The sequence below is a fragment of the Aquarana catesbeiana genome, linkage group LG03 (genome assembly GCF_042186555.1).
Source record: "Aquarana catesbeiana isolate 2022-GZ linkage group LG03, ASM4218655v1, whole genome shotgun sequence".
In the NCBI taxonomy this organism is placed as follows: Eukaryota; Metazoa; Chordata; class Amphibia; order Anura; family Ranidae; genus Aquarana; species Aquarana catesbeiana.
In genome coordinates this window covers 468,216,910-468,230,387 of record NC_133326.1, presented here as the reverse complement: position 1 = coordinate 468,230,387, position 13,478 = coordinate 468,216,910, and the positions used below count along the sequence as shown (strand labels likewise).

Genomic DNA, 13,478 nt, shown 5'->3' with positions numbered 1-13,478 from the left:
TCAGATATGATAAGGGTTGCTTAGTATATGAACCCATCAATCTTATGTTCCATCTGAAGCAAGGTTTGAATCATGTGGAACTTAAAGGTGAAATTTTCTTCTCCTATATATAATCTTTTGGTATGGTACAATATGATTAACCATTGCTTCCCACTGTGACACACGAGTGGGTGAAGGGTTCATCCAACATAAAGCAATGGCTTTATGATTCAGAAATGTTTTTCAAAACAGTATATATAAAAGGGAGCAAATAAGGGAAGTTAATTGTCAGGGCATACATACACTTGTATAGTGATACAGTAATGGTGTGCTGCATACTAAAAGTGCATTGATCTTCGAAATTATATATATATACCGTTGTGCTCATAAGTTTACATACCCTTGCAGAATTTATGATTCTTGGTCATTTTTCAGAGAATATGGAAGATAACACAAAAACTTTTCTTTCACTCATATTTAGTGTTTGGCTGAAGCCATTTATTATCAATCAACTGTGTTTACTCTTTTTAAATCATAATGGCAACAGAAACTACCCAAATGACCCTGATCAAAAGTTTACATACCCCAGTTCTTAATAGCGTGTATTGCCCCCTTTAACATCAATTACAGCTTGAAGTCTTTTGTAGTATTTGTGGATGAGGCTCTTTATCTTCTCAGATGGTAAAGCTGCCCATTCCTCTTGGCAAAAAGCCTCCAGTTCCTGTAAATTCTTGGGCCGTCTTGCATGAACTGCATGTTTGACATCTCCCCAGAGTGGTTCATTGATATTGAGGTCAGGAGACTGAGATGGCCACTCCAGAACCTTCATTTTATTCTGCTGTAGCCAATGACAGGTCGACTTGACCTTGTGTTTTGGATTATTGTTATGTTGGAATGTCCAATTACGTCCCGTGAGCAGCTTCCTGGCTGATGAATTAAAATGTTCGTCCAGTATTTTTTCGATAACATACTGCATTCATCTTGCAATCAGTTTTGACCAAATTCCCTGTGCCTTTGCAGCTCACACATCCCCAAAACATCAGCAATCCACCTCCGTGTTTCACAGTAGGAATGGTGTACCTTTCATCATAGGCCTTGTTGACTCCTCTCCAATTGTAGCATTTATGCTTGTGGCCAAAAAGCTCAATTTTGGTTTCATCACTCCAAATGACTTTGTGCCAGATGGTTTGAGGCTTGTCTCTGTGCTGTTTGGTATATTGTAAGCGGGATACTGTCAGCTACTCACCAAGGCCGGGATGCTGAGAGTGGTTCCCCTTGCAGCTGAGTGCACTCCACCCCTGAAGGTGGCACAGAGGGTATAGGGCACAGAGAGGCACGGGTCACCAGCAGGTAGAAGAGGCTTGTGTGGAGATCTCCTGTAGGATGGGATGAGAAGCCTGGCCGGGGCTCTAACACCCAGATCTGGAAATGGAGACTGGAGCAGAGTCTTGAGGAGGAGACCGAGAGTCAAACACAGAGATCAGGCAGTGGAGAAGTCCTTTAGGCAAGCCGGGGTCATACACAGAGATCAGTCAGTAGAGGATTCCTTTAAGCAAGCCGGGGTCAAAGTGCTGGAGAAGATCAGAGGAGGTTAGGGTCAATCCGGGTCACAACAGGCAGGCACAGGTACACAGAGCTTGGAACATTAACACTAAAAGCTGAAAGACAAACCAGCAATTAAACAAGGGGCTGAACTGCCTTTTATAGGCCCACCAGGGGGATCTCACATTGTGCGCGCTATTGCGCGCACACGCCGATGCGCTGCATCGTGCACCTGTATGCGCTGACCTGCTGTATCGCGCACCCGTATGCGCCAGCCTGCTGTATCGCACACACCCGTGTGCGCCGTAGTGCTACTCTGCCATGCAGGCGCACAGGGAAGTGCCGATACTGGCAAGTCCGGCTTCTGCCATTTCTCTGACAGATACTTTGTGGCATTTGCGTAGTAATGGCTTTCTTCTGGTGACTCGACCATACAGCCCATCTTTCTTCAAGTGCATTTTGAAACAGCCACACCACATGTTTTCAGAGAGTCCTGTATTTCACCTGAAGTTATTTGTGGGTTTTTCTTTGTATCCCGAACAATTTTCCTGGCAGTTGTGGCTGAAATTCTAGTTGGTCTACCTGACAGTGGATTGGTTTCAACAGAACCCCCCTAATTTTCCACTTCTTGATTAGAGTTTGAACACTGCTGATTGATTGGCATTCTCAATTCCTTGGATATCTTTTTATATCCCTTTCCTGTTTCATACAGTTCAACTACCTTTTCCCGCAGATCCTTTGGCAATTCGTTTGCTTTCCCCATGACCCAGAATCCAGAAATGTCAGTGCAGCACTGGATGAAAGATGCAAGGGTCTGTCAGGAGTCCAGAAACTCATTGATCTTTTATACACACACACATAATTACAAGCAAACAGATCACAGGTCAATATGGTTACCTTTAATAGCCATTCAAACCCATTTGTGTCAACTTGTGTGCATGTCATCAGGCCAGGGTATGTAATCTTTTGATCAGGGTCATTTAGGTAGTTTCTGTTGTCATTATGATTTAAAGAAAGTAAACACAGTTGATTGATGGGTATGTAAACTTTTGAGCAAAACTGTATGTATATATATATATATATATATATATATATATATATATATATATATACACACACACACACATGGTCCTGGAAATTACAGTATTTGTAATGAGAAAGAAAACCTGGAACTGACTGTTATCATAATGATAGCTCCCTGTTCCTCATGTACCTCTTGGTACTGTACAGCAGAATATGAAATCTGTTCAGTGGTGCTGTATTGGAATCAAATGAGTCAACACCTTAAAATACCTCCATCTACCCTTCCAAGTGCAATGTCATCAGACAAATTAATTTGGAGACTTTTCAAAATTGTGGCAAAAGAGAATAATGAAGTGGTTATACTGCGGAGGTCTGCATTGCTTGACAAAACATTAATGTTAGTCTCTGGGTTTATTTTTATCAGTGTTTTTTTTTTTTTTTTTTTTTTTTTTTTACTTGTTCTGTATGTTGTATGTTTTTAAAGTTAAATGAATTATGTTTTTATATTTGTTTGTGCTCATTCAAATGTGCTATGTATGTCCAGTTGTCAGTTTTGTAATTGTTGCCTCCCTGCCCCTGATTACAGAAAAAAAATATTGGGTGTGCCTCTCTGACTAGAGTTTACCCTGTATTCTTGGTCCCAAAACATCAAATTAGGATTTTTAGTACTGCAGTAAACCTGCATGTACATGAAACCTGCTGAACTCCAGCCATACCTTCAATTTTGCAGTGAATTTTTGGGCGTGGAGCAGCTCTGGAGCCTGACTTTGGGGTGTGGAAAATAATGACCAAAAGGTAGGCTGACTATGCTGCTGGTACTGTTCACACTCTCATAAATGTGCCAAATATATTACAAATTAAATAGTACCGCACTACAGTAACCAAAGTAAAGGAATGATTATAATAATAGTAATAATTATAAAAAAAATTGGATCACAGTGCTCGATACATCAAAATATTCATAAATGAATCCAATATCAGTGGATAATTTAAATTAGTGCAGATGATGAATAATCCATGCAGAAAAACTGTATAAATAATAAAGGTGAAACAGCGATGAAAAAACGAAGATGTAGCTTCCCATTAGGAGCTGCAATATCCCACAGAGTGCTTCTTATTCCTAAATAGTGCTCAGACAGTTCAGACGAGTGGTCCATTTCTCATTGGTGCTCAAAGATCACTCAGTAGTGACTTTGGACACATAAAGTCGCATGACAAGTCACAGCCCAATGGTCCCATGTGTGAGATTATTCCTGGCGGGGGGAGCACTTGGAGGTGATCTGTTGAGTGTTCTTTGAGCACTAATGAGAAACTGGAGCACACGCCTGAGCTGTCTAAGCACTAATTGGGAATAAGAAGCACTCTGTGGTATATTGCAGCTCTTAATGGGAAGCTGATACTTTGTTTTTTTCATCACTGTTTCACTTTTATTATTTATACAGTTTTTGCATAGACTATTCATCATCTGCACTGATTTAAATTATCCACTGATATTGGATTTATTTATGTATATTTTGATGTATCGAGCACTGTGATCCAAATTTTTTATAATTATTGTTATTATTATAATTGTTCCATAACTTTGGTTACTGTAGCGCGGTACTATTTAAATTTGTAATAAGCGGGTTAGGATACTTACCACTACCTCTCCAGTCTTTCTCCAACATGAAGTAAAAACTATTATCTACAGAACTGCTTCCTAATGCTAGAGGTAGACTTCATGTGATGTATTCACATACTTATATGATAACAGGTGTACATTTTTTAATGTTTCAGGTTGTTGAAGAAGAGCCTGTCTGGCAATGTTCAGTTCGATATGTGACATTTATGGGTATTGGGCAAGATCCTCACACATTTGCAATGATCGTGGATGTAGGCAAGCAGTGTTTCCAGTGCACAGTATTCTGGTGTGAGCCAGATGCCGGACATGTCTCAGAGGCAGTACAGGCTGCATGTATGGTAAGTGGTGTTGACGTGTCCTAGGAAGATGACTGACAATTGCCACACATCTTTGTATTGAAAAAAGAAAACTTTGTAGCAGTCCTTATCCCCAATCAACATTGACTTGGGGCGAGACCACTTCCTTTGGAGCCTTGTCAATTTTCTGAGTTAAATATTCCTGTTTCTACTCTCTGACAGGAAGGACATTCTCCTGGGTCAAGTTTTAATTGTTGACTAAATTATTGATTAAAACTGACTCGGCCCTTAATCATGTGCATCTCTTTTATTAGGTTCAGTATCAAAAATGTGTGGTAGCATCATCATCATCACGGATGAAGCCCAAAGGCGGAAATGGCAAATCACTTCTGAAAATAAAGAGGACTACATCTGTGGACTCGCCGATTTCTCCTTTTAACTCATCAGGCCACACTCTTCAGAAAAATGGAGGAACAAGTAAAAGAAGAGGAGTAATGGCTTTCTTTGAAGCATTTAAGCAGAAACATGTCAGGCATAGCCCTTAGACTAGAACAGAGATACAGGGAATATATCTTTTTTAGTTTTTTGCCTGTTTTATAGATATTTTAGAAAGTTTGTTCTTTCTGTAATTTCAGAACTAACAGTTGTTTACTATAAAATAATATTGGGATAATTCCTGGTGCTGAAATTCTTCTGTGCTATATCAGTAAGTTACCATAACCAGGTAGAGGTATTTGATGAAATTATCCAGTATGACAGAAAATTAATTAATAGCATGGTACTGTATATGCACATCAGTGATGAATTAGTGCCCATACTGACCAGATTACAGCTTTTATTAATAATAATTAAAGCTTATATCTGACTATTTACTATGAGCTATAATACCACATGGTCCATTGTATAGTGCGCCCCCAGGGAAAATGTATAATTTGTTTTTTGGTAGAGGGTGATTAGGGCACTCTTATGTAACGTTATACCTACCTCCGAGTGTGCCACTGCAATCTTCCTCCCATTGCTTTCTGTTAGAAATGTACATCAGCCCCAGGCACTACAATGGACTATCCTCTAATATGCTGACAGGCCCGACCGTGAAAACAGCAAGGGGGGAAAATGCTGAAGAAACATGGATTTTCACATATTAGTAAGTGTACCTATATACAAAAAAATCATCCAGGCTCATAAAATATTGCAAGGAGTGAAGCATCATGGTCAATGTAAAGTACACATTGCAACCCCATTCAGAACTTGTCTGACTTCAGTAACCTGAATTCTGATTGGTTGCTATGCGTTACTGTACTTTTTCTCTTGCACTTTATTCATAAACCAAAATGTATTCTAAACAACCATTGCATACACCTAATAATTATTTTCAAAGATCATCTACTTTTAAAAAGAAAGAATAACAAAATGTATGCCTTGCAAGCCACGTGGAAATCCTTACATGCATTCCAAGCAGCATAGAGTATTGTATTATTTGAAGGATTCGTTGTGTATGGAAGAAATTACCAACTTTAATGCTGTACCAACCACAGGCTGCAAGTGCTGCAGCAAGAGCTGACAGTGAATGTTGGGACACATTGACTAAGAAAACAAAAGCGTGTTGTTCCTCGTGTAAGAAGTAGATGTAAAGTCTATTGAAAGTATATAGTATGAGTTAGATGATGTAAATGTTAATCCTCGCTTTGTGTTTAGGGAATGAACCGCACTGTAAAATATGCTTTAATTGTAAATATTTAATAGCACCACTAGTTTATCAGTGGATTTGTTCTTAATAAATTTGATGCATTGACAAAAAAAATATGAAAATTATTTTTTATTTTTAATGTCAGGCATCTGAAAATTACTGTTAAAATGTGTTGTTTATAAAAGGAAAAATCACAACTCCATCTCAGGTGCAGTACAGTCTGTTTAACATTATTAGAAAAAGCCAACCCAAGTTTGGTACCATGTTTTTTTTTTTATTATTAAAATTGGTGGGCTGAATTGCCACATGGCTTCTTATATTTATTGCAAACTCCTTTAGTGAGCTCTCCTTAAGGCTGAATTCCAGGTATGTTTTTTTTTTTGCATATAGTGAGGACGGAAAGTATTCAGACCCCCTTAAATTTTTCACTCTTTGTTATATTGCAGCTGACATGGACATTCACTGTACTGTTCATTTAAGCACAAGAGACTCCATTTTGTTCTCACTGTTGAAATGTGTTCTGTAACCTTCACCTAACACACAGACACTTCTCCTACTAAACGCTCTCTACTCCCCCCTCCCTTCTCAGTTTTTACTTTTGCAATTGTTCTATTCGCTAGTTTTTAATAATATATTTCTATTTGTTAGTTTTTAATAACATCTCACACCACTCCTTTCTTATCTATGTATAAAATAACATGTAATAATAAATTTTCACTGAACGGACATTTTAAACACAGTGATTGAGTCCTGTGAATCTGTTCCTGCAGCTGCAGTATTAACTTTGTTTTAGAGTCCCAATCAGAAATCAGTCATATCACAGCCATTTGCTAAAATCATTTAAGTTCATTTTTTTTCCTCATTAATGTACACACAGCACCCCATATTGACAGAAAAACACAGAATTATTGACATTTTTGCAGATTTATTAAAAAAGAAAAACTGAAATATCACATGGTCCTAAGTATTCAGACCCTTTGCTGTGACACTTATATATTTAACTCAGGTGCTGTCCATTTCTTCTGATCATCCTTGAGATGGTTCTACACCTTCATTTGAGTCCAGCTGTGTTTGATTATACTGATTGGACTTGATTAGGAAAGCCACACACCTGTCCATATAAGACCTTACAGCTCACAGTAAATATCAGGGCAAATGAGAATCATGAGGTCAAAGGAACTGCCTGAAGAGCTCAGAGACTGAATTGTGGCAAGGCACAGATCTGGCCAAGGTTACAAAAAAATTTCTGCTGCACTTAAGGTTCCTAAAAGCACAGTGGCCTCCATAATCCTTAAATGGAAGACGTTTGGGACAACAAGAACCCTTCCTAGAGCTGGCCATCCGGCCAAATTGAGCTATTGGGGGAGAAGAGCCTTGGTGAGAGAGGTAAAGAAGAACCGAAAGATCACTGTGGCTGAGCTCCAGAGATGCAGTTGGGAGATGGGAGAAAGTTGTAGAAAGTCAACCATCACTGCAGCCCTCCACCAGTCAGGGCTTTATGGCAGAGTAGCCTGATGGAAGCATCTCCTCAGTGTAAGACACATGAAAGCCCACATGGAGTTTGCTAAAAAACACCTGAAGGACTCCAAGATGGTGAGAAATAAGATTCTCTGGTCTGATAAGACCAAGATAGAACTGGCCTTAATTCTAAGCGGTATGTGTGGAGAGAACCAGGCACTGCTCATCACCTGTCCAATACAGTCCCAACAGTGAAGCATGGTGGTGGCAGCATCATCCTGTGGGGGTGTTTTTCAGCTGCAGGGACAGGATGACTGGATACAATCGAGGGAAAGATGAATGCGGCCAAGTACATGGATATCCTGGACGAAAACCTTCTCCAGAGTGCTCAGGACCTCAGACTGGGCCGAAGGTTTACCTTCCAACAAGACAATGACCCTAAGCACACAGCTAAAATAACGAAGGATTGGCTTCACAACAACTCTGTGACTGTTCTTGAATGGCCCAGCCAGAGCCCTGACTTAAACCCAATTGAGCATCTCTGGAGAGACCTAAAAATGGCTGTCCACTAACGTTTACCATCCAACCTGACAGAACTGGAAAGGATCTGTAAGGAGGAATGGCAGAGGATCCCCAAATCCAGGTGTGAAAAACTTGTTGCATCTTTCCCAAAAAGACTCATGGCTGTATTAGATCAAAAGGGTGCTTATACTAAATACTGAGCAAAGGGTCTGAATACTTAGGACCAAGTGATATTTCAGTTTTTCTAATTTAATAAATCTGCAAAAATGTCAACAATTCTGTGTTTTTCTGTCAATATGGGGTGCTGTGTGTACATTAATGAGGAAAAAAAATGAACTTAAATGATTTTAGCAAATGGCTGCAATATAACAAAGAGTGAAAAATGTAAGGGGGTCTGAATACTTTCTGTCCCCACTGTATGTACATTGCTTTAGCTTGGACCAATGTAATTATACAAAATCCATACTTGGCCAATCCCTGTAAAAGCAGAAAATCATTGTAGTAGTTGCCGCTACTACAGTGATCCTCGCTGTTTTCCAGGACCCATGCACTGAACACAGGGGTTCCCTCACTCGGCATGGGTGCCATTCAGAGAATGTTTTGCATTTTTCTCAATGAATGCAAAGTGTTCTCAGATTAGACAAGGCAGAGAGATGGAACAGTGATGTCAAAATCTCCACCTTATTCAATCAGAGAACACTTTTCATTCACTGAAAAAAATGCAAGGAGTTGCACCAGTGCCAGGCAGTCAACCCCTGCGGTTACTATGCTGCAGGGCAGCCGCTTGACACAGGACCCAGAAGAGAGGATCAGTTTTTGTCCATCGGACTAGCATACAGACTAACTGATTTTTCAACCAGACTCAAGTCCCTCGGAAAGATTTGAAACATGTTCTAAATCTAAAGTCTGTCACATTTTCAACAGAAAAAGTCCGCTGCAGGTCCGATGAAGCCCACACACGGTCGAATTGTCCGACAGATTCGTTCCGTCGGACAAGTTTGGTCGAAAAGTCTGGCCGTGTGTACACGGCATTAGAGCTGATTCTTCATCCTGTATAACATATTGTGTTATGTATAACGTATCATGTGTAACATATTTGCTAAAACTAAACTGCAGAGGCAAAGCTACATACACATCTTAAATACTTTTATGGGAACTCTTTTGCCTGCCTAATTGTTTAGTCAGTCTTGTGATCCAGAAAGCACTGTTTGACAGCACACGCCAGGTCCTTAAAGTGGTGTTCCAGCCGAAATTTTTTTTTTAAAAGTCAGCAGCTGCAAACACTGTAGCTGCTGACTTTTAATAAGGACACTTGCCTGTCCAGGAAGCCCGCGATGTCGGCCCTCCCGATGCCGGCACCGCCATTCCAACTAAAGGAAACCGGTAGTGAAGCCTTGCGGCTTCACTGCCGGTTTCCGACTGCCCATGCATGAGTCCCACGACGCTTTGTGAATGAACACACACATGTCCCAGAAGACAACGGGGGGTTCGCCGCAGAAGAGGACGTGACTTCCTCAACTGCGGCCCAGCTAGATTGGAAATACTCTTAGTACTTCCAAAAAAGGTAAGTTAGAAAGTAAAAAAAAAATTTAAAATAGCCAAAAACAAGGGGTGGAGAGTTGCTCTTTCGTTTAAGACCGCCTCTCAAAATTGGGTGGAACTCCGCTTAAACCTGCAAAAGAAGCACAGCTAGGTCAAGAACACACCTCTAGTCTGTTGATTAGACACTAATTGAGCAGCAGCATAATGATAATTCAGAACTTTTCTTTCCTGTTACTTCAACATTGTTCCTGTATTTGCATTGCAATAGAGCCAGATTGTCTAATAGTTCTGACCTTCCATCTCACATCTTACATGCATTTACAGAGGTGAACTGTACAGGGTTATTAAAGTCACTAAACCCACATGATAAAAAAAATCAATAAATTCTGTATTACATACTGTTCATACTCATTCAGTCATTATGAGATTTGTTTTCTGTATTCAGCAAAAAACCTGGTTGATCCTGCTGCTCTCTATCTCCACCTTCTGTCCATGTCCCCAATTCAGCTAGGGATTTTGAACACATGCTCAGTTTTCTGTGAGTTTCTATGCTGAGGATTTTCTTCCATCTCTGAGCAGCGAATGTGACAGTCAACTCCCTTCCTCCTCCTCCATGCCCACTAACCAGCTAAAAACAATAGGGGTGGGATATTACATGTAGAATAAGCCTCGGTTCACACTGAGGCAGCACGACTTACAGCGCGACTGCCTCAGGCGACCCAGGACACGACTCAGCGGCGACTTGCAAAACGACTTCTGTATAGAAGTCAATGCAAGTCGCCCCCAAACTAGTACAGGAACCTTTTTCTAAGTCGGAGCGACGCAAACGGTTCCATTGCACAGAACGGGACGCTACTTGTCAGGCGACTAGGTCGCCTGACAAGTCGTCCCAGTGTGAACCGAGGCTAACAGAGGCTTCACCTCCCTCTTATTCTAAGGCACAGGCTGGAGGGGCGTGATACAGCCTGTGACTGTCAGAAATCCGCCCACACCAGGTTATGGCCAAAAAAGAATAAAGATTTGATTTCAAATTTACAGTATATTTGTATGACAATTAAAAAAGGTTTATTGATATTGATTATATATTTTTATTCTATATTCCAAAGGCTTTTTTTATTTTTGAACATGTGACCAGTAGCAGAGGACTAGAAGCTCCTCCTGCTAATGTTTCTCAGCAGACAGGCTGTGAAAGAGCCAGGTCATGTGACAGCTGTATATCGATTAGGAAAAAGGTACTTTGATTTTTTTTAATTAAAATATTTACAGCGCCATTATCCACATACAGAAATAGAAGGGACAATGTAAATTAAACAGTGTGTGATTTCTGTGAACCAATATAGAATGCACTAGAGAATGGCTGGAGTCTGGTGCCATCTCCCCTGTGATGTGCCTCTTACACTAAGCAATGAGCAAGGGTCTCTGCATAGCAACTGCAAAGAGGAAATCTTTAATCCTAACTCTTCCACCAGATAGCGTTTGGGGCCCAGTGGTACTGTCGGTGCACATGAGACTAGTACCAGTCTAACCTGCTGGGCGCAATAAGGCTGCTAGGTGGCTGTGCAGTCACTTCCTAAAGGGCTCAGTCTCCCTAGTAGCAAACAGGTTATGGCTGTAAGGTAGGGTGACCAGACGTCCCCGTTGAGGACACTGTCCCCCGACCACGTCTGTCCCTGGATCTGTCCCCAGATTCAGGGGGGTGCCTATACTTATTGCTGACAGCCTAGCCCTAGCAGGACATGCAGCAATATCAATATCCATCCAGTGTGGTTTGGATTGGTGGACAAGCCGGGAGCGTAGGGCCGCAGTGACACTGAGAATGAGTGGGGCTGTCAAACCCAAGCTCTGATGTCGGGGATGGGCGGGGCCGATATGCAGAGCTCCGCCCCCTCTGTCAGACAGCCCGTGCATAAACAAATAGCTGACGGTTTATGCATTGGTGGGCGGGGAGGAAGGTGGCAGGTGGCGGGACCAATTGTAACTATTGTATATGTACCCACAGCGGTGTATAATTCAGGTTTATTATACACCGCTGTGGGTACACATACACTAGTTACAATTGGTCCCACCACCTGCCACCTTCCTCCGCGCCCACCAATGCATAAACACCAGCTATTTGTCTATGCACGGGCTGTCTGACAACGAGGGCGTAGCTCCGCATATTGGCCCTGCCCATCCTGACATCAGAGGTTGGACTTGACAGCTCCATTTATTCTCACTACTCAGGCAGTCTTGGGGCGCAAATCGTAAACCCTGGGGGTGTGTCTTGGATGTCTATGATCAACATCTCTGTCCAGCATCTTTCCCTGGGGAGCTCTGACCTCCCCCTACAGAGCAGCACATATAGAGAGACCAGATGTACCCACCAATCACTGCACCTGGGGCATAACAAATCCTGAAGAGAGAAGGAGGAGCAGTGCAGTCACCAAGCAGAGACACAACCTCTGAAGATAGCAAGTTTACTCACTCTTCTATCAAAACTCCATCTCAACTATCTGCTGCTGCACTGGCCTTTTCTCCCCCCTGAAAAGTCCTCACAATCTCCAGAGCACACACAGATTGCATGCTGCATACCTTGGCATCCCCTCTCCCTCAGACACTGTAAGTAAGACTACTCAGCTACCTACAACTTCTTTCTGTTAACTAATGATGTACCAGAAAAGTCTTTACACAAAATCATGGCTGCACTTATGGCACCTTTCACCTCTTGCCTTGTGTCATTGCAGCCTTGCCCAGTGTCTTTGCAGCCTTGTGTCTTTGCAGCCTTGTGTCATTGCAGCCTTGTGTCATTGCAGCCTTGCCCAGGCAGGCCGATTATTTAAAATTGGTGCAGATCTTTGCTGATTGCGAGAGGAGAGGAGCGAGCGCTCCTCTCATAGTCCCTCCCAGTCCCGCCCCTATGATGGACATAACACAGGTCCAATGGCGGAATTGGGCGTGACTGTGAGAGGAGCCGAGCCTAGCCGAGTACACTCGGCTATGTGTATATCGGCGAGGCTTGCTCCTCTCCCCTCAGCGGAGCGGAGATCGGCGGGGACCGGCGTATAACACGCACCCACCCAAAAAGTGCGTGTTATATGCCGATAAATACGGTAATTGGTGTCTTTGCAGTTTAACTAATTCCTGAACCTTGCACTCTGTACAACGCACTCCTGAACCTTACAGTCTGTACAATGCACTCCTGAACTGTGCACTCTGTATGTAATGCATGCCTGAACCTTGCACTCTGTACGTAGCATCCTCCTGAGCACTGCACTCTGTATGTAGCATCCTCCTGAGCCCTGCACTCTGTACGTAGCATCCTCCTGAGCCCTGCACCCTGCACGTAGCATCCTCCTGAGCCCTGCACCCTGCACGTAGCATCCTCCTGAGCCCTGCACCCTGCACGTAGCATCCCCCTGAAGCCTGCACGTAGCACCCCCCGGAAGCTTGCACGTATCATCCTCCTGAGCCCTGCACCCTGCACATAGCATCCTCCTGAGCCCTGCACCCTGCACGTAGCATCCTCCTGAGCCCTGCACGTAGCATCCTCCTGAGCCCTGCACTCTGCATGTAGCGTCCCCCTGAAGCCTGCACGTAGCATCCTCCTGAGCCCTGCACATAGAATCCTCCTGCACCCTGCATGTAGCATCCTCCTGCACGTAGCATCCTCCTGCACCCAGCACGTACCACCAGCATACAGGGGGCACACTGACCACCAGCAGAAATTGCAGAGCTGCAATGTGCAAATCGTGGTGAAACCCCCTATATATTAACATAATAAAATATACAATTGATGTATATATTTTACATTTTATTACTATGATTATAT

The 13,478-nt window shown here is 42.4% G+C and overlaps 1 protein-coding gene across 1 annotated transcript in view; it reads left to right on the top strand.

Moving 5' to 3' along the window:
• APBB3 (amyloid beta precursor protein binding family B member 3) overlaps positions 1-5,123 on the top strand; it is a 169,925-nt gene extending 164,802 nt beyond the window's left edge. The window contains exons 12-13 of the mRNA XM_073620865.1: positions 4,321-4,503; positions 4,776-5,123. Of these exons, the coding sequence (XP_073476966.1) occupies positions 4,321-4,503; positions 4,776-5,006 (414 nt within the window). The 3' untranslated portion in view covers positions 5,007-5,123. The remainder of the gene's footprint in view (positions 1-4,320; positions 4,504-4,775) is intronic.
• Positions 5,124-13,478: the final 8,355 nt, after the last annotated feature.